This window comes from Haliotis asinina, chromosome 2, assembly GCF_037392515.1.
Source record: "Haliotis asinina isolate JCU_RB_2024 chromosome 2, JCU_Hal_asi_v2, whole genome shotgun sequence".
Lineage (NCBI taxonomy): Eukaryota > Metazoa > Mollusca > Gastropoda > Lepetellida > Haliotidae > Haliotis > Haliotis asinina.
This window is the reverse complement of record NC_090281.1, coordinates 93,920,260-93,946,280: the sequence shown is the minus strand read 5'-3', so window position 1 is coordinate 93,946,280 and position 26,021 is coordinate 93,920,260. Positions and strand designations below refer to the sequence as shown.

General features: G+C 42.6%; 2 protein-coding genes across 2 annotated transcripts; both read right to left on the bottom strand.

Annotated features, from left to right (window-relative positions):
• Nucleotides 1-3,587: 3,587 nt before the first annotated feature.
• Nucleotides 3,588-22,574, bottom strand: LOC137274622 (electron transfer flavoprotein-ubiquinone oxidoreductase, mitochondrial-like). Its single transcript, XM_067807918.1, has 14 exons — nt 22,519-22,574; nt 20,549-20,662; nt 18,704-18,856; nt 18,413-18,489; nt 18,092-18,173; nt 9,930-10,048; nt 9,665-9,742; nt 9,104-9,316; nt 8,735-8,809; nt 8,288-8,431; nt 7,558-7,726; nt 6,959-7,141; nt 6,283-6,504; nt 3,588-5,004 (listed from the first exon to the last, which is right to left on the bottom strand). The coding sequence occupies exons 1-14, from the start codon at nt 22,556-22,558 to the stop codon at nt 4,841-4,843; spliced, it is 1,833 nt and encodes a 610-aa protein (XP_067664019.1). The 5' UTR covers nt 22,559-22,574; the 3' UTR covers nt 3,588-4,840.
• Nucleotides 22,575-23,688: 1,114 nt separating this feature from the next.
• Nucleotides 23,689-24,499, bottom strand: LOC137273036 (uncharacterized). The gene is made up of 2 exons (XM_067805477.1): nt 24,436-24,499; nt 23,689-23,963 (listed from the first exon to the last, which is right to left on the bottom strand). The coding sequence occupies exons 1-2, from the start codon at nt 24,497-24,499 to the stop codon at nt 23,689-23,691; spliced, it is 339 nt and encodes a 112-aa protein (XP_067661578.1).
• Nucleotides 24,500-26,021: the final 1,522 nt, after the last annotated feature.

The following is a 26,021-nucleotide window of genomic DNA, read 5'->3' as shown; positions in this document are numbered from 1 at the left end:
AACGCAACATCCATTGACAATGGAATTTCGCGTAATGCATGCCCAGCACGTGCTACACATGCATACAGAAGTTAACTCCTGTAAATGTACTGGAGAAGTCGCAATCACTAATGCAATAGAGACTGACACTTACTGACAGAAATGCCTCCGAGGCAGTATCTCGGTGTAGCAACAAAATGGAGAATTGTGGGGATGATAGAGGGGGGACATCATTATGTGAAGTTGCCCGTCAGATGGGTAAATCAAAAAGTGTAATTTCACGCCTGTGGGATAAGTACCGTCATACGGGTGGGGTTGCAACGAGACCTGGGCGTGGTAGACCAAAATCAACGATACCACGACATGATCGTCCCATTACGTTAATTGCTCTACGCGATAGGTTTAAATCAGGATCTGCCATAAATAGAGAATTCCGCACGCTCACTGGAAGACGCATTACAACCTCACCCGTTAAAAATACAGCCTTTTAAGGGTGTCACCCTTTCAGCTCACCATAAGCGCCAAAGATTGGCATGGGCTAGGCAGCATCAGGGACGGGCTATGCGCCACTGGCGTTACACCATGTTCTCTGATGAGTAAAGGTTTTGCCTACGATTCACAGATGGCAGAAAACGTTGTTGGCGTCGGAGCGGGGAGCGATATGCCACAGCAGCAATTCTTGATCATGATCGATATGGAGGTGGTACTGTCATGGTGTGGGGTGGGATTACACATGACTGACGATCAGATTTGGTCATCATTAACGGAGCCATGACTGCTCAGCGATACGTTGACCAAATATTGCGTCCTGTTGTGGCTCCATTGGCTACCACATCGGGCCCGAATTGCCTCCGCTTATCTCCAACAAGAAGGTATCCAGACATTGGACTGGCCCTCTAAGTCCCCAGACCTGTCCCCAATTGAACATCTCTGGGACGTTCTTGGTCGAAGGGTGTACGCCAGGGACCCAGGACCCGCCAACCTGGCCAAGCTTGGTGCAGCTCTCCAAGAGGAATGGCGGGCAATACCACGGGCAACCATCCGGAAATTGATTAACAGCATGCCATCAAGGTGCCGTGAATGTGTTGCCCAACATGGTGGACACACCCAAAAATTGAACTTGACGCCTAAAATTGATATAGTGGATATTTAAAGCATTTTCAAATTGGCTATTATTTCATTAGTTCCCTTATTTCTTGTCAGTAGTATATTATCACTCATCAACTTCTAATAGAAAGTGATCGTTAATGAGTGTGAGAGTTTACGCTGCTTTTAGCAATATTCCAGCAACATCACAGTGAAGGACACCAGAAATGGGCTTCATACATTGTACCCATGTGGCGAATTGAACCCATGTTTTCAGCATGACGAGCGAACACTTTAAGCACTAGGCTACTCAACCGCCCCAATCATTAATGAGAGTTTATTTTCACTACATTTCAGTTAGGCCATCGGTCTGCTGAAGGTAGAACGTGGCGGATGTATCCCATTCAACCATAAGTCTACCATCAGTCAAGTGGTTTAATCTTGTGAAGTACCACTGTTGATGGTTCACATTTCTACACATCCAGCGAAGTAATTACAAGTTGTCACAAATTCAACTAGGCAAAGGGAGTGTGCTTACTATACTACCGACGTAAATAAGGGAACTAATGAAATACTTGCTCGACAAGGATACAAGAAGTTTTCATCCATAAAGCTTGTCCTTATCTGATTCACCAACTTCTAAACATGCCACTCATAACAGTGAATGTAAAATTGCTCTGAATGTCCACTAAATCAAATCTGGGTGCAAAGTTCAATATCTGGTGTGTTGGCACTTACTGACGGGCAACTCATTCAGAACACCTTGATGGCATGTTGTTGATTAATATCCGGATGGCTGTCCGTGGTATTGCCCACCATTGTTCCTCAAGAACTGCACCAAGCTGGGCCAGGTTGACAGGTGCTGGGTCCCTGATCTCCTGTCATGTGTAAACCCACCCCACACCATGACACTACCACCCCCATATCCAACAAAGTCAATAATTGCTGCTCTGGCATAACACTCAACGCTACGGCACCGACATCATTTTCTGCCATCTGTGAATCTGAGGCAAAACCTAGTCCAGCATATAACTAGACGACTTTGCACTATACCAAGGTGTTGGCTGGAATACGAGTTTATTCATATGAACTAAGGCAAAACCATGACCCATCTGAGGACACTGGGTAACACCAATGGCGCAAAGCCGGTCCCTGATGCTGCCAAGCCCATTCCAATGTTTGGCACCTATGGTGAGCTGTAAGGTTCACTCCCTTGAAAGGCCGTCTTGCTTTCGGACAGGGTTGGTTTTAAACGGTTGAGTGTGAAATACGTCGCCCAGTGAGTGTATGGAATTCTCTACTAATGTCATTGCGTAGGGTCATGAATGTAATGAGACGATCCTGTCATGGTGTCATCCATGCCTCATTGCAACCCCAACTGTTGTCCACCTGGCATGAAATTACACTTTTTGATTTTCCAAATGATATCTTTCCCCATCGACCACAGCATTCACTTCCTGAGTTCCCTTATTTTTTTTGATAGTGTATGAATAACATTAGCTGCCTTCAACCTGACTACAGGACTTCATCCTGAGTTATATACACGGAATGCTGAAAAAATAGAGTTTAAAGCCCAAACAATCACTTGTTTGTTGCGGGAAGGTGCCTCATGGTTGTGTGAGTGAGCGAGTTGTGTCAGCCACCCTGAGCACCACATTCAGTTAGGTGTGTATGCCAGAAGAGATGATGCTACATGCGTTAGGTACTGGTAAATATGAAACCATGGCTATGGACGTGCTAGCTCTCCATACAGCAAACTGCTGCAGTTTAAATGACTGCCATCCACACATGAATGGTCATTATTTATTTATAGGTAGGGTTGTTTCCAAGAGTGGATAGAAAATAAAACAAACTATCATTACTTTTGATTAAAGGTCTCTACTCTGTAAGTGCCTGCAAATTAGACCACTTTTATCAACTATTCGTAGCATAAATATATCACAGCAGTCACACAAACATCTGCAAAGCACAGGGGAAAACTGTGGATGAGCAAGAGGAAGAGTGAGAACCAAGATGTTTGCACTTCTGAATGTTGACACATTTTCTGTTATCAGCAAAGACACATTAGGATGATGCTTGCAGTGGTCCGATAAAGGTAACAATGCTTACCATGTAGTGTGCTTGACAGGTGAACACTCCCGTTCACATCAATACTACCACTGTACACTAGCTATTACATTCATACTTGTACTATCAGTGTCATTATACCATGGTTGTGTTTTACATGTTTATTTACCATAGTCAGAGATTACATCAGAAAACAAAGCACTACTAAGTCTATTGGGAATGGGATTTCAGAGGACAGGTTACAGTCCGCTGCTTACAAAATATACCTAAGCTGCTACAGTACTGCCATTGTGTCTGTGTTTTTCAGTAAACAAGCAAAACCCAACAACTAAAACAAGACTCCTCAGACCAATGACTAAAAGATTCTACAGATGCCATAATAACAGTGATGGTTTCAAACCTCACCCCTCTCAAAAACGTAACTCGAAATATATTCATAAATGACTCAACACAACTTTCTTTACAAATAAATATATTACATAATGATGTACATAGTAAATGCAAACAAAACAATGGACATTTTCAGTTGATTATATCAGTTATCATCAACAACATCTGGTCAATGTCTGCATTTAAATTAAATCACAAACTCTGGCTCACCATCCAAAAAGGTTTCAATTCACACATTCAGTCTACTTCAAACCATGATGAAACTTCTATATTGGTAAGTACAGCTAATCCTGCTTCAGAGTCTCTAAGACACAGTCACATAATAGCTGGCCTTATTCTCAGCCATATGGAAATGCGGAGAGATGAATTGCTTAACCTCACATATCCATTCATGTGCAGAGTTTGATATTTACAAGTAAAGGGTTTGTGCCATGGCCATAACACTGCAATCTTGAACTGCAGATATGAGATTTCAGGATCTCTGAACATTCCCCAATTATCAAGTTTTGGCAAAGTTAAATCAACAGTACTAACATTCAATAAATCAAGAAATGAATGAATAACTCATAGTACTGGATATCACAGAACTGCAAGAACAAATGCAGTGATGATGTGGTAGTGAAGGGTCATCCCAGTTAGACAAAGTGAATGTAATGATAAGATTTTCAAACTCACAGTTGAACTCAGTCATACCAAACGCAAGACAAGTACTTTGTGGAACAGGTTCCCCGTTACCTTCATCAACAGCTCTAGTCCTACTTCATAGATTGTGTTGTCTTAAACCTAACTCATATGAAGGACTTCATTTAGCTGTTTTTTGTAAGAGTAATACTGAAATATCAGTACCCATGTGGTAAAAGGTAACGTGTTTGAAAACACCAGTATAAGATTCAGCGATTCCCTGAGATCATTTACCAGCTTCATCTAGGAGTGACATGACATGCCTACCTCATGATCTGCACTGTTTCAGCATGAAACCTTTTACGTTCCATGCAGCCTGATGGAAAGCAGAGTGTTTCTGTCAAGCAACTGGTTTGCTACACAGATAACATGTTTGACTGGTCTCACCCAAATAGAGCATACCATATGAAATGGTCTTGCCTAGTAAATACTGGAAAACTTGAAAAATATTATTTTTTCTTAAATTGATGCAGAATCTGAATGGCGGCATGTGTAGGTACATCACATATTGAATCTTTCGCTGTGACAATATTGGAGAATTATGACAAGCCTAGCGGTAACAGAGTCTGGCTGTTACTGTCAAGATCCCGAACATGAAGCTGTGCGAGGTGTGTCACATAGGGATGAGGTCCAGAGTCTACATGCCATTGTAGGCAGGCCCCTCCCCTCCCTGAGGACACACCCAGTTGATATTCTGAGAGGGGTCCTTGATGTCACAAGTCTTGCAGTGGATGCAGTTCTGAGCATTGATCTGCAGCCTCCTGCCAGAGCCATCTTCTGTCTCCACATACTCATACACACCTGGAGACAAGAGACGGCAAACATTAATTAATGACAACAATACATAAACTCAAATGATGAAAAGTCCAATCTTGTGTAGGGTATCTGATTGAGTGAATGAGTATGGTTTTACGCTTTTGTACCAGTATTCCTGCAGAGGACACCAGGAATGGGCTTCACACACTGTATCCATGTAGGGAATCAAACCCAGGTCTCAAGCATGACAGGCCAATGTTTTAACCACTAGGCTACACCACTGCCCCATGGGGTACTAGAAAAGTACCAGAGCATATTTTCTGGCACACAACTATCTATCTACCATCTGATACTAACATTGGGTCCATCTTCACATCACTCAAACTCATATAACTTCATTTTTGTTATGGGATTCTAAACCTAAATCAGTAGAGTAATTATTTCATATTTTCAATATGTTGAATACATTATCTGCTGCGACCATGACTATATTATTGTTGTAGTGGTGCTTCCACAGAGGATAGATACAGGGGACATAACTCTGTAAACCATGTCTTCTCTGTATCAGTTTTCAAAAACTGGACAGTAGACTGCTCTTCTAATGATGATCCACAGGTATTTCCAGTGTATGACATGTGCACTATGTAAACAGTGTCAAACAAGGCCCATAACAGTGACATAAATCTTTTTGCTGAAGATTCTTGGAATGGTTGAACCTATTTGTCAATGTATGCTGAATGTTATATCCAATGTCAATGTCTTCTGGTTGAGGGTTTGGTGCATGATGAGCTAAGTGAAAGTGACATAGGTTGAACGTCTTTGTTCTTCTACCATGTCCATAACTCATGCAAAACAGCAAACATGCCTGCACTGAAGCCAGACATTCATTTGAGTCATAGGATAATGTCAAACCTCAGTCACTGCAGGAATGTTTTCATGCTTATCTGTTTGTTTCAGGAAGACACATATCCTTTCCTATCCTGACCTAAGCTTTTGGAAACAACTATTTCCTGACTGGCTGATAAAGAACAGGCTATCACTGACTTTGTACAGCTATCTTCTGTAGTGTAAGTTGTCTGTGCAGTGATAACACTTGGCATTGTTGGACTTGACAAGGAAGTGTCCTTGTGTTTAGAGCTAAAAATTTGAAAACAGTTTTCTCTGTCCATAAAGAATGTAAATATGAAGTCAGTTCTTCAGCCCAATCACAACATCATGGCTTTTGTTAGATAACACAGTTAGTGTTCCCAATGAATATACATTTCAGGTACAAATACAGATATGACAAGGTACAACTAGATCTCAGTAATGATATATTGTTACCTGCTGGACAGAATCGTTGTTCTGGGCCATCAAACAGGGCCAGATTTCGGTTGACTGGGACTGAATCATCCTTGAGTGTGAGATGGGCTGGCTGGTCATGGTCATGATTGGTGCCGGTCAAGGCCACTGAGGTCAAAAGGTCAAAGCTAACTTCTCCATCAGGTCTAGGGTAGTCTATGGGTGTTGATTCAGCTGCGGGTTTCAGCTGATCATGGTCCCCTCCTGTGATGAGATTTGTTATCAGTCATTACCAATAAAAACTCATATGAATAATCACAACAAAACTCAACTATCTGACAGGCCAGCTCCATGTTGTAAAATCCCATATAAGTCAGTCAGATGGGGTAAACAGATATTATGATCTCATAGTGTTTGTACAGACATCATGTCATCTTCTTGACACATCGGCTGAAGTTAAACAGATTCTGACCAAACCCATTGGTGGTCAAAATCGGACACCGTCCCCAAAACACATTTGAACACAAAAAAGGTCTTGTCATAATATTAAAAAAATACAAATAGTTTGTAACATATGTCACTGTCAAACTGAACATTTCTGCACACCCTTCAACCTACAGTCACATGGCCCCCAAATCCAACAAACTGCTTTTGATGTCAGGAACTTGCATAGACACAGAGATGTATCTTAAGATAATATCTCTGCATGTGACCCTACCTTTGTGTGACAGTGTCCAAGGCTCCTTGCCCCTCAGTATCCAGTGGAAGAGTCCAGTGTACAGGATTCCTCCATAAAGTCCGAAAAATGAGTTGAAGGACGGACGAACGTTACGGACAGAGCGCAGCTCCTTCCAGACCCAACTGTCCCGGATCCGTTCCTCGTAACACTTTGGATCTAAACCTGTCAACAAAAACAGCATGTCAGATGTTGGAGAAGAGTAAATGGTGGATACACAGAAAAACTTCAGCAAATGTGGATAAAAGTGCAATAGTAAGTCATAGGAGAGTTAATAGAGGGCATCAAATTTCCCATGCAGATGAACTGGAAGCACTAATATCACATCCTTTCAAGAAAGGTGTACTGTTTTTCCTCAAATTGTGTTGACAGAATTCTTTAACTTAGTTATCATGCTATCGCATCGGAACTTATGTAAAACCAGTCAGATAAAGTCATCATCTTCTAAAAACTTAGCATTCAGCCTCTGACAATAGGGGTGTGATTAACAGTTGATATTCACATCAAACAGTGTCAGACACTGACTTGCCTTCAGCATTCTGCCCATACTGTCTTACTCAGCTGTCTCCAGAGATACCTACCTACAGTGGGAGAGTTGAGATTCTCGTCAAATATTGTGTCGAACACAGATTCAGCAGCCACCATACCACTCTTCATGGCATTGTGAGTGCCCTTGATCTTTGGCACGTTCATGAAGCCAGGGCTGCAGCCCATCAAGCAGCCCCCCGGGAAAGTCAGCTTAGGAACACTCTATAACAACAATTGATGCATCACAGGCTGTATCTTTAGCATTGATCCCTTACAGAAAGCATGTCAACTTTCAATCCTCTTTAAGTCAGATCTTTTACACTGATATGATACCTCTTTGCATGGCTGTCTGACAAAACACTCCAAAGGTAGTACCAGGCAGAAATTTCAAAAGACATGTGGTCTTTCTTTATATCCTCTCTGTTTGAGTGCCCTCAACTCTTCATCCGAAAAGATACAAGGAAATATTACATACTTCACTTAGATTGAGTGGTCAAAGTATCCTCATGGTTCAAGTGGTGACCTGAGGGAAGGTTTGTCAGATCGCAGTGCAGGAATGTATCGCATTACTTGAAATGGGTGTAAGTTACCACTCCAAAGTGTCTAGCACAAAATGTCTTAGCACAAAAATGTCTGGGACATGTCTGGAATGGATTTGTATTTACCACACAGCGATCGATGACATGAGTATATTTATCAAAATAGAAAGGAAACATTACTGGATATTCAAGAATGCACAAAACAACAAGGTCTGTGAGTGATACTGTATATGTTCCAACTGACCTGCAGTCCTCCTTCATTGAGAGCTCTTGCTCCATAGCAGATCCTCTTGCCTCCCCGGAACAGAGGCTCCACACTGGGGTGGTGCTTGAACCTCTGGAACTCCCTGAATGGGCTCAGGTAGGGGTTTTCATAGTCCAAGCCAACCTAAAAAGATGGAAATTAATGTAGTAGGGAGTGGAGTCATCCCACAGATGACATCCTTACCTTGCCAGCTTGCTGACGGGGTTAACCTCTTTGGTCATGTGGACCAGGCATCCGACTTCGGATCAGAAGGTCCGTCGTTCGAATCCCAGCAAGGGACCCGGAAATTTTGTGGCCACTACATTAACATCATCCACTGGTCTAATAACATTACTACAAAGTGACTAGTCCATAAGTCTCTGAATTATCAACCATCTTTCAAGTTACATTATGCTTGTTAGAACCAGAAGAGCAGCAGAAACTCACCACCATGCCCACGACAACCAGCGGTGCTCCCTCTCCCAGATGATACAAGAATGTCCCTCCGTACGTGTGTCTGTCCTGAACAGAGGCACAGTAGCTTCATGAATAAATGTAGAAAACAAAAAAGAAATACAGACACAGGCAAACAATACTGTACCAGTTTAGCACGTTTCGTCCTAGTTTAAGCACAATAATGCCATCTGTAAATTTAACCTGGATATTTCTTTTAATCTTTTAATAGTTTGTTCACTGTAGCAAACTAAAGAAATTACAAAATGAACCTCAACAGATAATTATGATTTTAGTGAAATAAAGGCCAAAGACACTGAAACGTTAAGCCATTGACACACCATTTTGCCCCACTTCACTTACAAAAGGCCATCCTACAGTATGCTCCACTCGACCAGGACGATGCTTCTCCGGATCTATTTCCCACAATTCCTTTAAACCGATACCATATGTCTGAGGCTGACAGTCTTTCCGAAGATCAAAATGCTTGTACAACTGCTTTGCAAGATGGCCATGACAACCTTCTCCAAACATTGTCACCTTTGCATGCAGCTCCATACCTCGTTCAAAAGTTTCCTAGACACAAGACAGCACAGGTTGTACTGATGTCATAGAGTCATAGAGAACACTAACAATGACTCACGTGTTTGCTTCCATGTTTGTACGAGTTGAGTTTCATAAGAATTTCACGGACATGGAAATTCCATGGACACATTACAGCCATATGATACTTCAGATATTGAGTATGTCAGTTTACCGAAAGTCACAGTAGCAGTTTATAATCTTTAAGTCATTAGGCAACACACATTGACAACTTTTAAGTCACAATAAATGAAAAAATAGAACTGCCGAATATTAAATTTTTTTATTATTATATTATTATCGTATCATTAAGATTAGAAAATCATGCCTGTTCCATCTTACTTTTGGAGATCCGTCCTTGTAGATGCCCACATCATTTGTTGCAATGCCCTTTACACTTCCATCTTCATGAAACAGCACCTGCATGAAAACACATGACATGAGCATTGGTAAAATTACTAACATTCAATCTACCACATCAGAAGTATCAGATCATACCAGAAAGTAAGACTGCATATGACAACAACCACACCGACTCTATCACGTTAAGATTTCAATTCAAGGGAGGTAACTGCTACATCATGTTTGCAACAGGTGTTATCCTGACCTCACTGGCAGCATATCCTGGGTAGATCTCCACCCCTAGTTCCTCTGCTTGTTCTCCAAGCCACCTGACCACATTACCGAGGCGGACAATGTAGTTACCATGGTTATAGATGGGCATTCCTGGAAACAAAACACTGTAATATCACCTACACATCATCACTATAAGCAACACTAAGAAACATGTAATTTTCTGAATAAAATTGATATTTTAGACTTATCCTGACTCATGCTAATTGCTTCTCTCCTCTTTCCTGGCGTAGGTAGTGGAACATGTGAAATCACTTGAAGTTCCCTTCTAGAAAGAAGCGGACGTAAAATACACTCACCCATGTGTAGCTTCCCTTTTCCCACACCCTAGGCCACGTGACGGCCATGCTCTTTAACTCTCTCCTTGTATATCGCCTGACATGCAAATATAGGAATTCAGCTTGCCTGTGCTTTTGTCATGAGTCAAATAAGAATAAAATATCAATTTTATTCAGAAAATTACATATTTTTCCTTATCCTGACTCATGCTAATAGCTTACAGAATACAACAGAAACGGCGGTGTGTCTGGCCATGCTGGATTCTGCTGGCTGTCAAAATTACGTCCAATAATTTTCCCCACCAAACGGGAACTTATAACGGCAATAATATGGTCCTGCTCTTCTAATATTCATTGTAGATTCTGGGGGGATCACATTCAGTCGAACTTATCTTCAGCCGAAGGTATCGCTGACTGGAATGTGTGACATCGAGAGTAAGTGTTGATGAATTATGTGTTAGAAAAAGGCACAAATTTATTAAAATCTAAATATTTTAGATATTTAAATACTTACCTTACCATAGGTCTTATGCATATTACCTCAAGCTTCGCTAGAAGAGATCAGACAGTCGTTGATTCGCCATTCCCTGGATGGCTACGTAAGAGCGTGAGAGCACAGAATCCAAAATTCACTTTTACCGCCAACCGGAAGGTCCGAAGAGTCCAAAGTGGGGAGGAGCATCCAGCGTTGGGAGGGAGTCACCGCCCTATGGTAAGGTAAGTTTTTAAATATCTAAAATATTTAGATTTTAACACATTTTTAACTTACCTTACCATAGGTCTTATGCATATGGCTTCGACAGATGGATGGTGGTGTGGACTCCGGAGGACAATCCCTCAGCAAACAGTGCACATGCATCAGGAGAACTTGGGAAACCAATGCTAACGGTCTCAGGATAACACCTGGAGCAGGACAAAGAGTAACCCAATAGAACTCCAAAGAAAAACCGACGCACCCTGAGGGTGAGGTTAATCTTAAGACCAACGGTAAGTAACAGCGTTATTACCTAATGGGCGGACAGTCGGGTAAGTTGTTGAGCAACTACCAGTGGACCAAATGACTGTAACCCCTCCACATCTTCAACTGCCAGGTCCCTCAAGCAGTGGGAAGCAAAGACAGTTGATGATTTCCAGAAACAGCCCTCCATGATCTGTGCTACCGTGCAATTTCGATGGAGGGCCATTGTAGACGCCAAAGCCCTGATCTCGTGCGGGTTATTTGCTACCGGATGAGGCAGGAGCTTGTCGTCGTAGGCAGCCAGGATTGTCGATCTGAGCCAAAGGGCAATCGTGTTCCTGTTTACCTCTCCTTTGCAGGTCGACGCAAATGGGATGAATAGTCTTTTGCGGGACCGTCTCCTAGAGGCTGACCTTTTCATGTAACATCTCAGAGCTCTGACCGGACATAGCAGTTCCTCCTCCAAGTCATGATGACCAAGGATCGTAGACAAAGGAGAGATGGAAAATAACCTGTTGGGCTGCCCGGGAAGCGGGTTCTTAGCCACAAAGTCCCAGAGCAGACCAAAATGGACTCGTCCGTGCCTTGATTGTTCAAAGTGGATCTGTGTGACGTCAAGAGCATGGATCTCACTGACTCTAGCCGCTGTCGCCAATGCTAGTAGGAAAGCCGTCTTCTTGGATAGGTGTTCAAAAGAGGCTTCCTCTAACGGCTCATACGGCGGTCCTCTAAGATGTTGTAGAATGACATTAAGATCCCAGGCTGGAGGATGAAACTTGGCCTTCTGGTCTTCCAGCTTGAAAGCTTTGAGAAGCGCAATAAGTTCCGGTACCTTGGAGATCTGTTTATCTGACTTGATCGCAAGGACAGAATTCAATGCTGACAGATGGGTGCCTAAGGTACTGCCTCTGAGATGTCTAAAGTTCCGTAGAAAGAGAACTTTGACACAAACTGAGGGGATGCTGCCATAGGATCTTGAGATCTTTGTGTACAAAAATTCTCGAACGAGCGCCATTTGTCGTCATATAGGGATCGGGTAGAAACTCTATGCGCGCCAGCTATAACGCTCGCCACGCGCATGGAGTAGCCCTTAGCCTTTGACGCCCTCTGCAAATGACCCATGCATGAAGATGTTATCGCAGCGGATCCGGATGCAGTTGTCAACTGTGTGGATGCCGAAGTAGATGCAACCACTCTGGAAGTTTGTATATTTCTCCGCTTGCAAGCCGTCAAAGGTCGGGGAACCATGGCCTGGCTGGCCACCAAGGTGCGACCAAAAGCAGTCACAGGTTCTGAGTCTGCTTGACCTTAGCGACCACTTCTGAGAGAAAGGGCTGGTGGTGGGAACGTGTAAGCGTCCAGACCTTCCCACGACAGGGACATTGCGTCGATCGCTCACGCCTCCAGGTCCATAAAGTGACTGAGTGGAAACCCTGTGCTCCCGGGCGATTAACTTCGCCACTTAAGATGAGTACCCCTTGGCCCTCAAGACTTTCACAGATGGTCCAGGCGCAAAGATGAAACCGTGACGGAACCAGGTGCAGTGTCCGAATGTGAGGATGGTACAACAATTGGTCCCACTCTGGAAGCCGACTATTTGAAACGTCTCTCGACACAACATATTCTCCGTTGGTGATAGACGTAGGGGGTGAGATAAGGCGTCTGCCGTGAAGATGCAGGCTCCTGGTATGTGAGATACTTTATTTTGGAGGATCAGACTCGACCACGTCGAAGGGTAGAAACGACAGGTGTAGCAGAGGTCAAGGCCTCCTTGACCCTCGTTTACCTAGAAAGCTACTAGTGAGTTAACCGTATGGATCATCAGTAGCTTGTCTCTCGGTGCTGTCAACCAATGATAGACATGCATCACCGCTTTCATCTTCAACTGGGTGATGTGAAGAGATTGAGCTCCACTCTTCCAGAATCCTGCTGCAACCTCCTTGACTAGATAGGCACTCAATCCTTGGAGAGAAGTGTCTACCTAAAGATGGTTGTTGAATGACGGCTCTAATATGTAACTTCCTACGCAAACATTGACCAGCGAGCCTACCACAGGTGTGGTGTCAAGACGTCCAATGTCGTAAACCTGTCTTGAAATCATGATCAAGAAAACGCTGTCATAGACGTAATAGTAGATGTCTACGTCTGATCATATCCTAAGGTGACATGAGCAAATCGAGTAGACATTATCACTGACATAGTGATAACGGACAGAGTAGAGCTTGCTTTTAACATCGCCTTGAACTTCAACCCCCGAACCTGGGACGGCGATGTGATGAATCAAATCCTGCGGAGTTAGTTAGTCATCCAAGCTGACTTAACAGCCTGATAATGAAGTCCACCCCTCTCAAGATAATCTTGTATGCCGTAAAGATGCGTCATTCTTCGACTTCAGAATATCCACACTGTTCATTGTGAATGTGTTGACATTTCAAGGAAGTCTATTTATAGCTGGCTGGCTGTCCGATCAGAAACTGCCATACATCGCTGCACGCCTCCTGATAGGCAGCGTTGAGACTACTGTTAGAGGATCTCTATGCCGACTAGAGAAATCCAGTGCCGCTATAGACTGCTAGTCTAGAGTGTAAACGACATCTTTCCATCGGAAATGACTAAGTCACTGCAGACAACTTCCTTACACTAGAATAATAACAACACATTCTGCGCAGGGCGTTGTCCCTCGATGACCAATCAGATCGTAGATGTAACGTCCCTTGGATCCTTCGCAGGGCGTTGTCTCTCGGGGACCAATCAAAATGTAGACGTGACGTCACCGGTGTAGCAGGTAACTGATCACCATGAAATCTTGTAAACGGTGATACCCTGCTAGCCTGTAGGCTTAACAGTAACCGTGCTGTTTGGCGAGCACGTGTCTAAATGAGTAAAGCGAAAACCCTTCCACCGCTTGAAACCGACGTAGACAAATTACTTTCCAAGTATATGTGTTGGAATTTTCCCCGAAGATAAATACTGCCCTCTCTTGTAATAAGAGGTGTAGTTAGGCGTAGCACTTTGTAGTTGTCTCGAAAAGTCTTCGTGACAAAATGCGTAGAGCACGTGAAAGAAAACTTTCTCCGCTTGAAGTAGATGTAGACAAATTGTAACGTAAGGATCTTCGAGGATGCAGCCAGTCCCTCCAAAGTACACCCAGTCTCACGCCTACCAGCATAGGAATATCTGGTACGGTGATCAATCCTCGAGGCGTTGTCTTCAGACAAGTCCATCGCTGCTGCCGAGGTAGCTGACACCAGCGCAGACAACGGCTTAAGCATCCGCTTGAGTTCAGTCTCAATGGTCACCCGCTTAGAATCCTGCAATCTGTAAGAGAGAGCTCTGTAATAACCGCTACATAGATTCAACCAAGACAGCCACGCTGTCCGCGAAAACCAGGCTGTGTATCTTGTAATCTGACTTCTTGGATTTACACGCTTTGAAATTCGGATTAGATGACAATTTTTCAAAGACCGCATCTAATACAGCCACGGCGTCCGCCACCATAGGATCAGGCGGGATGAGTATCTCCCGCGATAAATGAAGTGCTGCAGGGTTGCTGGAATCAGCCGAAGGTGAAGGGCAGTATGGTAACCTGTCAGCAATCCACTCGAAGACGACTGATAAGGGTAGTTAAGTGCCCTCACCATCGCCGTCGCCTCCTGCCTCCTCGTCGAAGTCCGGGCCAAAAACCTGTTCTTCCAGGTCCTCCCAGGAAACGGAATTCGAATCACGCCGCAGTGTAGGAGACGAAGTCGATGCATGAGCAGCAGATTCCTTGGACGGGATCCAAGGTGGTTCCAGCGACCGCAAACGCCGAGTTCTAGAGGAGCGTCGAGGTGACATGGACTGGGAGCGCAAGCAACATCTTCACCTGGTAGTAAAGCGAGAGTCCTCATTCAAAGGGCGTCGCGGGGACCGAGAGTGCCGACAAAGACTACTGTGGAGGGTACAGGATCGCCGACTCCCAGGGAACCTGGAGCGCGATCTGCGCCGAGAGCGCTCTGCCTCCAAGCGCCGAGCGCGCCCTTCATCCAACTGTCGTTGTAAAACCTCTTCCCTGGACAACGTATGCAACACCCTGGGTATACGGTAAGGCGCAGGCGCTGGCGCTGGCATAGGGTCCGGAGTCGGCATAGGCGCTGGCGTAGGCATAGGCACTAGCGCAAGCACAGCCTCTGGTGCTGGCGTAGACATAGGCGCTGGCGTAGGCATAGGCATAGGCACTGGCGCAAGCACAGGCGCTGGCGCTGGCGCTGGCGTAGACATAGGCGCTGGCATAGGCACTAGCGCAAGCACAGCCTCTGGCGCTGGCGTAGACATAGGCGCTGGCGTAGGCATAGGCATAGGCACTGGCGCAAGCACAGGCGCTGCACAGCTGTTTATATCTGGCCCAGGCAGGCTCTTTAGTCTGCCTTCTGCTGAGAGCGAGGAGAGTAATCAGTCATGGCTTGCGCATGCATGTACTAACTGTTGCTATGGCTGGCATCATCATTTACAGATGGCGGCCATGTTAGTAACCCTTTCCATCTGAAGCCTAACTCACACTATTTCTCCACTCTAACATTGTTTGTATGAACATAATTGGTGTTATCTTAACACTTTACTTTGTGGCAAACCATAAATGAAGATTAATGACTGTCTGTAGAAATCTTGACAAGGGAGGTCACAATAAACAAACCCAGTCTGGAATCCTGTAAAACTGAAAAGTATGTTTAGTTGAAGTGTCACAATTATCTTATCTGGGTTTTCTACAGGAAACTGTTTATGCTGTCGTAAAGCCTCAATTACCATCTTTCAGATGAAATTAACACAGTTTATTCAAGCAGGGTTTGTTTTCACATGCATCTATCGCAAACATAGGTTTCATTCATACAGTGTGGCAGACAGAGTACGCTGGTTGTTGAACATTCTAGTAGCACTTCCGAGAAGGTTTGAAGCTGCATTTTGTGTATTCTATATGGAGCAAGTTTAAGTGTTATTTTCGTTGGAATTTGTACTCAAAATGGAAAGAATATGTGAAAATCACTTTTAAAAAACTGGAATTACTGTGCCGAAAGTGTGTTATTAACTGCAGTGGATGGATTTATCAGTTTCAAAACAGTGAGTCCAAATTCCTTATAATTTTGAGGCCAAATACCCTGCTTGAATATGACTGCATGACTGTATTGGTAGAATTAGATGACACACTCAATGTGCATATATACTGAATTGCAGGAAAATCTCTACAAAGACCTCTTAAAGCGATTCGAAAATGAACAGATTCTTCTTATTATAATGTTTTGAAAATGTACGGAATGTCAGCTTTCTGCCTGAATAAATCCAATACATCCATACATTTCTTAAACAATAGTAGATAGCAGTGATGTATGTGACAACCTTGACCAAATTCCATTGTATATTAGTGCCTAAAGGGAATACCCGCAACACACGTGCAGGTTTTATATAGCATGTGCGGCCTAGATCAGGGCTCAGGAATGTACAGTCCAACCGCACTGCCTTGTCTCTCTCTGCCTTCCTGACTCAGCCAGCCACGCTGTGTGTATCAACTAAGATGCCTGGTCCTAAACAGCTGTGGCTGGCGTAAGCAAAGGGGCTGGTGTCGAGATGTCGAGACGCTGGCATCGCAGCAGCACCGGGCGTCAGGAGAGAGCGCAGGAACCTCTGGACTTCCGGATGAGACAAGGCATCTGGATGAAAACAGATCCACGATGGAATCCGTGTGAGGTGGTTCCGGGGACAAACGTACAGGCATCACAGACGAACGCCCCATCCCAGGCGTCGGCACAGGCGCTGAAGGCGGTTGTAAGTCAGGGTCGTCCGGCAGAGATCCCAACGACGACGCTGGAGATGACAACCTTCTCTTCCGCTGTAAAAAAATAACTTCCTGTTAGCCGCAATAAAAGTCTTGAAATCCGCCACCAAAAACGCCTCGCAGTACTGGCAGTGTCCGTCAAAAGAGCAGGCTAGAGACACACAAACCGGGCACCAAGGGTGAGGATATTCGCCGATTCCTGCCCCTAGCAGATAGTGCAAAACTGGGGAGACATACACAGTTAAGTGCAACAAACAAACATAACAATGCGTTGAAACCAATGCTAGGAGGTAGAAAAAACACCCCTATACCAGAAATGCAGCACCAACGCACCCCCACTGTAAAGTAGGCACGCCCATAAGCTCGTGACAGCGAAGGCCAAACAACCAAAATGGCTGCCTGCTTACATCGCAACGTGGCACGAAAGTAAAGTAAGTGCAGTTAAATGATTACTTACCTTAACACGCACACCTAAGGGATACAAACCATACCTACCCGTGAGGAAACAAATTTATTGAACCACAAAGTAGGTAAACTAAGCGAACCAAACACGTCCGAAACAGACGACCGCTTGAGGTAAAAGTGAATTTTGGATTCTGCGCTCTCACGCGAGTGAGGAGATCACGTCACTTCCGTGACTACATTCGTAGATTACATGAGGTAGCCATCCAGGGAATGGCGAATCAACGACTGTCTGATCTCTTCTAGCGAAGCTTGAGGTAATATGCATAAGACCTGTGGTATGGTAAGTTAAAAATTTATATAATAATAATAAACATATACAAATCAAAAACCGCATACAACACAAATTTAGTTAGAAAAACCAAAAGAATGAAAAACTTATCGCCATAGGGAGAGAGTGAAATATGATGGCGGTCAGTTGACCATGTAGAGGGAAAGGGAGGTAATACATTGGTGAGTGTGATTTTATATCCGCTTCTCTTAGAAGGGAACTTCAAGGGATTTCTGGTGTTCCATTACCTTTGCCAGGAAGAGTAGAGTAAGCAATTAAGCATGAGTCAGGATAAGGAAAAACAAACAAACATAACGTGTTTGATGAGACAAAGAGTGCATAGTTGAGGACATATCACTACCTGGTAATACTGGAATAGGGATGCGCCCCTTCTCTGTGAGGAATGCAAATGAGTCTTCTTTAACAGGTGTGTGGAAGGGAGCCTGAAATTGACATAAGAGTGGTGCCATAACAAGAAAACATGCACTACATAATATTATACACTGTGTCTTGAAATGACTGGATGAACTGACACATGCATCAATCATATTATTCAGCTTTGTACGGAAAGGAAAGTTAAGTTAATGAAAAGTAGACCATGCAGTGACTGATCATGATCAAGGATTTGGGAACAGATCTGATAGCATTGGGGTAAATTCTCTGAAAGCAGATGTTAACTCACCCCTCTCTCAACGTAATCTGGGAACAGTTCACTGATGGCATGGGGTTCCACACAGGCACCAGACAATATGTGCCCACCTGAAAGTTTATTGATAACTTAATGATTTTTTTTGTACATGCCTGACACTAGGATGAATTCCAGTACTGATTGTGACAACGATATATTTAGCAAAAATATTTTCTTAGAATCTGATCTGTCTTTTAATGGTATAAAAGGCTTAGCTGAAAGGGACTGTTCATAATTTGTGACTGGGGGTGACATAAATTTAGACAAACAAACTATCTGACAAACCAATTTCTGCTGCCTTCTCCACCAAACACACACGGAGTTCCTTCCCCTGCTCATTGGCCATCTGTTTGAGGCGACATGCAGCTGACAACCCTGATGGCCCTCCACCCACGATCACAACATCAGCTTCATCAGAGAAACGTTCCATGTCCACATCTTCAGAGGAAAATTGAGGGAAATGTCAGTGTGTTTGTGAAATAAGAAATAGTGAAATAGCTCTATGCTGCTGATAGACATATTCCAGCAGAGTAATGGAGGTGATAAATAATCAATTCTTGGTGAAGGAAGCAAGTGGCTGACAGCATGAAGACCAATCCATGCCTGGAGGTCATACTGACAAATGATTCTGTGAGACCATGTGACATCATTTTAGCAAGTCATCAGCAGCATGGAAAGTATAACGAGCTTTCAGTAGTTAAGAGGCATGACAAGTGCTCATATCAGACAGCTGTGATTAAGAATCCACTAGAATTTGATTGACCAGGATAGAAACAATAAACTAAAAATGCTAAAGTGGGCAAAATATAAACATACTAATGTGACATACTGTATATGCAAACATGCAAACAAGTACAGTTGATGTTTTCCAACTTGTGATTGCTGTTATTGATTGACCAGGATAGAAACATGCTAAAGTTGGCAAAATATAAACATGCTAATGTGACATACTGTATATGCAAACATGCAAACAAGTACAGTTGATGTTTTCCAAATTGTGATTGCTGTTATTGATTGACCAGGATAGAAACATGCTAAAGTTGGCAAAATATAAACATGCTAATGTGACATACTGTATATGCAAAGATGCAAATAAGTTGAGGCATAGTAAATGTTTTCCAACTTGTGATTGCTAATGAAAACAATGTAAATCAGCTGGCATTATATTATAAATTGGTCATTTCAACCAGACATGGTATTCCTCTGGCATGCAGGGATTGACTTTCAAAGCTCTCTTAACGCTAAGATAGTCATAAATAGAGTTGTGACGATTAATCGATACGCAAGTTATCGCGATTCACGAACCGAGCGATACAATACATCGATACGGTTGTCCTGTATCGATTCAACACGATACTTGCATACTTAGCAGTCTACGAAAACACTGTCTCCCCCTCTATTTAGATTTTTGTGGAAAATATTGTCATGGACATGCTCCGACTGAGATAATTTTCACAAATTTATTTTGTTATCTGAGAAAAAAAAGCCAGTTGTGCCAATGTTGATCCCTGCTGTTCCATTTTTTGGGAAAACACTAATTTACTGACACATGCCAAACATTTTTCATAAAATGTCTTTCATGATGACGTGTTTTATTTTTCTTGGGAGAAGAATACCTTCCCTGAAATGATAACATAACAGCACATTATTTCCAGTACTTTTATTTTTCTATATACAAGGACAAATTATCGTGATACGTATCGTATTGTATGTATCGGACTACCAGTATCGTGATATGTATCGTATCGTGGCATGAGCGTATCGTCACAACTCTAGTCATAAATGCCATACATTTGCATTAATTTATGACTATCTTAGGACTTACAGAGCTTTGAAAATCTAGGTCCCAGGACTTTATGTGCTGTGTCAAAGTGCAAGAAACATATCATATATTTCCTTAGCCTTGTACAAGGAACAACTACACATCTGGCATCCTTCATGTACAAGCTGACATAAACACCTATGGCATGTTTGTTCCTATAGTAGGGAGGCAAGGCTAGGTATGACCCGCCTCTGAACGGCACGTATAGGTGTCATCCTATAACATCCTATAACATCCTATAACACCTGTTGCGGTAGTGCTACCTACAATCATGACATTGAGAACCTGGCATCAAGAATATGGCTGACCTTTCCACCGTGGATCCTTGTCCCGAGGATGGATGGTGTAGTGGGTGGTGATACGAGGTGTGGTCTGGGAGGAGTAGGCATGACTCTGGTACAAGCACTGACGTAGGAAACGAGCTGAAAAGGACATACAATACCTGTCACACAATACAACAAGAATGTGCTGTTTGTCTGCATTCAACAAAATATGGCATGCACATTAGCACCAATACAGAATGCTGGATGCTGAGGTGGCTCAGCTAGTTAGGTGGCTGACTTTGTGTGCTAGTGATAGATGCCTGACTCTGAGGGTGTGGGTTCGAATCTCGGAAGCGACTCAACCCAAAAGAGTATTAGAATCTGTACTGTGAAAGTGTAAGTGTATGTTATATGCAGAAGCAGTTTGAAGCAAACTTTCAAAACATTCAAATGAAAGGAACTGTTGTGTAAAGTTTGAAACATGCAAACAAGTACGGTGGTTTGTTTCATACAAGTGATGAGAGGCTGAAAGCAAGTTGTGTTGTTGTTTTCTGACTCACTCAGCTATCACTATCTAACGTTCAAGTTATGACACCTATCATCAGTTCATATCATTTCTTAATCACAATCATGTTTATCAAAACGACAGCACAGACATTTTGAAACATCACTATTCACAATATGCTTTGTTCAGAAGATCAAGAAATTAGTACAGGAAGATCTTCAGCTATTAAAGTTAAGCCCATTTTGTGTCTCTGTTGTCAAAGAATTAATCCATGTTAGGTACAAAACATATATCAGTGATTTACAGGACGCGAATTTCTGTGTCCTGTAAGCATAAATATTGACTGTGGACGCAACAATATGTATCAGCGCATCCAAAGGGGTCCAGATACTTCTGTAAAAATCCCAGTACAGTAATATGTAATCACTGACTTTGCTGCGACCTGGGTTACGGTATCATCTGCAATTTCATTACTGTAACAAAAAATGGGTTGATCATAAAACACAATACAATAACAGTATTAATAATAATACTAAAGGGTCTGGGACCCTCATTTTGTTGTCCAGGAAACCTGAACTTCATAAGCATGCAATCCCAAGGACCCTCAAACTCAAGGTAAATCCCTGCTATATTATAAGGAAAATAGGACCAGAGCACTTTACAAGGGCCTAACCCTAACCCTAACTCTGGAATTGGAATGGGTTGTTTGACTAGCAAGTGGTTAACAAACCTAAGGACCTTTAGAACAGCACAGAGCACTGGCCCCTTCCACAAAGTGATAATGGTGCTATCAAGGGTTTTTCGGCTAGAGTGCAGTTTACCGGGCGCGCTACCTGGGGACTACTGAGCGCTTGCAAATGAACGCGCTGCTGTATCCTTAGCACTTGGGCACCCCACTTCTAGATCCTTAGCCCTTGGGCAACGACCCTTCTAGATCCTTAGCCCTTGGGCACCCCCTTCTAGATCCTTAGGGTTAGTGAGTAAAGGTTAGGGTTGGTTTACCTTTGGTTTGAGTATATCCATCCGAAAGAAAATAGGAAAAATTGCGCCCGGTAAAGTGCACTACTCCAAGTTTTTCAAACTAGATGTATTGAGTTTCTCCTATAAGTTCATTACACGTTTTTGTGTCTTGACTTATAGTTTCATGAAACTAAAAGTTCAAATGTGATATGAATGCAGTTTTCCGTCACAAATGAGCATGTGGATTTTCAAACTATACAGAATTGATTTAAAGTACATAGAAAGAGGCGAGAATAACTTTCCCTCATGAAATCAAGACGCTGTATTCTGTCACGTCTACTTGTCACTGTCATTGGACTTTGACCGCCATTCACACAGCAAAACACGGCCAGTTGCTTGAAGAATTCATAAGAGCAAACACGTCATTTTCATGACAAAGTTAATTACAAAAGGCGTGTTTTAAATAGAAAATATTTTGTCTGTCAGTATTTAACATATTCAAGCCACATGCATCACATGCATCACTGATAGTCCGAAAGTTTTTTTTTACCTGCTGCCAATACACGTCTGGAGCTTGTGTAGGCCGCCATTGTTATTTCAAGATGAGATGACGACTTGTTGATATATACCCGGAACGAAAAAGATAATTCCTTCTAAGGTATCACAATACATATGCAGGAACACTTTCGAAAACGATTGTGAGGATATTCAGGGTAAAATCAAGACTACAAATAGGACGATATTGCAATGTTGTATGTCGTAAACAGACAGAGTTTCCTCCCTTGGACCAATACGTTTCATAACTTCAGCCTGATTAAATAAGACCTTTCCGACTAATGTATTAATGGTAATGATATTATGCATTTGACCTTCTGTTCAACTATTGAAACCAACTACTGTTTACGTTCTAGTTCATTTTGGTTGCTTGCCAAATCAGGATATACATTTACATAAAATTTGCATTTACATAATTGTCCTTGAATACGAAATATCATTAATAAAACGGTCAAGTGTAACAAATATTATACGTGATGAATGTGACGAATGTCATATGTAGAAAATGTAACAAATTTTAAGTGTGCAAACTGTAAAAATTGTTATACAATTAACAGATCATGTCGCCGCTAATTAATGCATCCCTATACTTGAATGCGGATAATTCGTGCTCTAAGATGCCTAGTATACATTCACGTAATTTATCTTTGCCACAGAACTCGTGTAATCGTTATTGACACACAAAACTACAGTAACTTGTAACATACGTTTATTAAAAATATATATACATAGTATCCTAAGATCGAGGCATAAATGACAGAAACTGACAACAAGATATACGTAACCCCTACATATGAGTCAGTGGGAGGAAGTATCATTTTCCATATCACAGAATAAAGTTTGTCACATATTTGTGAAACAGGAATCTATGTCACGCTCACGCGCGTACACTCATACATACACTCACACACGCATGAACTGATATACTGCATCTGGATATTACGCGCGTGCATCCACGCACGCAAGCACACACACGCGCAAGCACACACACACACACACACACACACACACACACACACACACACACACACACACACACATACATACATACATACATATGCAGTACAGTGTTTGTATTCACGTTTATACTGAGATCTAAATCCGACAAAACCGCATCACACAAAATAATGTCTCTTTCGCTGGTTTGTCGGGGATGACCCATTGTTTAGGTTGAAACATAAGCCTTGCCGGCTGGAAACTTTTTCCCGAAGTTCTTCTCATATTTGTCTGCTTCGCTTGCGTAATACTCTGTTCTGTACATCCAGACGGGAGGGCAATAGGCGACAGACGGACCGTGGTTCTCGCCGTCGTTGTGGAAGTTGTTGGGGTGGGGAGGAGGGGGAATCAGGTCGTCCAGGAGGTAGGGCATATCTGGGGCTTGTCCGGGGTCCACATCCACCCATCTGACGAAAGGATCATCCTCGGGGCCGTTTGGGGGCTCTGAATAAACACACTCTATTAACATCAGCCCAATTAAAGGAAACGTTTACGGCATAAACATGTCAAGATTCAAACTTATTCTGAGTAAGCTATTTTATTCTCAGATTTTGCTGGAGTTTCACTCTATCAGTGGTAGTCGCCAGAAATCTATGTGTTCTTGGGTTCGAACCCAATTCACCCACCGTTCGTCAATATCATTGAAGCGTCTAAGACGTTCATCACTTTAGAATGTCCCCCACATCAAATCGACTCGCTCTGATACAACTAGCATACTAAAGTTTTTGAAAGGCATTTAGAAGCTGGATGAACATGAATACATCACACGTTTTATGAATAACACGGGAAAAAAGAAGTAGTTATCTATAAAACGTGTTACATATACAAGCTAACATACCATTCACCCCACTTCACCCACTCACTTATTCGCTCCCGAAACATCCGTGAATACAACGACTTAAAGAATTGTTCTTACCAAACGATTTCCTGAATTTCTTGATTTCATAAACTGCCATGGCGAGAAAGGTCATAAATATCATCTTGGCCAAAGGTTCTGTGAAAAATAAAAAGCGGAGATGTTGAATGCTATTAGTTCCCCGGACAGAATTAATTGCCCCCATGAAAATAAATGGACGGGTCCTCTTTCAATTTTATCAAGCCACTCATCTGTAATAATTAGTAATAGCAATGTATTTTGTTACACAGATACAATCCCTGTAAAATCTGAATGAGTCAAAAATAAGATACGATAAGGTAAGATATAACTTTATTATCCCGGAGGAAAATCTTTTTGTATCAAAGACGGCCTCATGATGAATATATACAAAATCAAATATATATATATACGCAATAATTACAAGCACAAATGAATGCAGATGATAATTAATACAAAGGTACAGAGGCTAAATTAGTGGTTGTCGCATGCATGATGACTGTTCCCAAACATTTGATGAATTAATAATGTGAATGCTAGATGTTATGAAGGAGTGTTTTGTTTGTTTTAAGTGAAGGTAATCGAAAGCGACGTCCAGATGGAAGTAGATCAAAATGGTGAGATAAAACATTTCAATTCTAATTCTAGTTGCCAATTGACAGTCTGGCGCTCATAAACAAACGGAATATACACGAAAAGACACTCCAGTAACTTTGCTGGCAGTATCAATATCATTATATTCTGATTTCATCAAGAAACATAGCAAGAAAATGGCAAGGTACAGGGAAACAGTTAAACCAACAGACTCAAACAACACAGTACCCATAACTCACCTTCTCCAGGTTATCTGGTTCAAATTTCCCGCTTCGGTGTGCTTTGTCTGACAATAAGTATACCTTCAGCAGGTCTAATTGTTGTGACGTCATAATGTTCGGCACGTGATTCAACGTAGCCCCTTGTCTTCACCGCGGCATTGTGACGTCAGACATGAAGGTAAAGATCTACGGACAGCTATCTTTCTGTGTTTCACGTACCCACCGTGATCTGTATCAAGTTGGGTCGATCTGTTGGTCGGTTTACTCCCAAAAATAAACTTAAAATATGAAATTCCAAATTTGTTCATATCTACATTAAAACAAGAAGATGAAACAAAATATGGCCCTATGTTGTTACATTACTAAAGCAAGATACCATGGTCAATCAATAGGCTTTTGTTCTTTATTGCATGAAAAACAAGTAAATAAAATGTAAGAAAGAAGATCGTTAAAACCTTGCGCTGCTTTTTGTGAGTGAGTGAGTGAGTGAGTTTAGTTTTACGCCGCACTCAACAATATTCCAGCTATATGGCGGCGGTCTGTAAGTAAACGAGTCTGGACCAGACAATCCAGTGATCAGCAACATGAGCATCGATCTGTGCAATTGGGAACCGATGACATGTGCCAACCAAGTCAGCGAGCCTGACCACCCGATCCCGTTAGTCGCCTCTTACGACAAGCTGAGTCGCCTTTTATGGCAAGCATGGGTTGCTGAAGGCCTATTCTACTGCTTTTTGTGAATTTACACTTGTCGTTATTATCGGATCGGCGGTCAATTTACAGTAGGTCGGCCAGTGGGAAATACAGACATGT

Bases quoted from the DNA above. Each gene is read 5' to 3' on its own strand.
- LOC137273036 (XM_067805477.1), bottom strand. From the start codon at position 24,499: ATGATATTTATGACCTTTCTCGCCATGGCAGTTTATGAAATCAAGAAA. The intron at 23,964-24,435 runs GTAAGAACAATT...GTGTTTATTCAG, and splicing joins GAAATTCAGGAAATCGTTTG to AGCCCCCAAACGGCCCCGAG.
- LOC137274622 (XM_067807918.1), bottom strand. From the start codon at position 22,558: ATGGCGGCCTACACAAGCTCCAGACGTGTATTGGCAGCAG. The intron at 20,663-22,518 runs GTAAAAAAAAAC...TGTCCTTTTCAG, and splicing joins CAGACGTGTATTGGCAGCAG to CTCGTTTCCTACGTCAGTGC. The intron at 18,174-18,412 runs GTGAGTTAACAT...TGTCAATTTCAG, and splicing joins CAGATTACGTTGAGAGAGGG to GCTCCCTTCCACACACCTGT.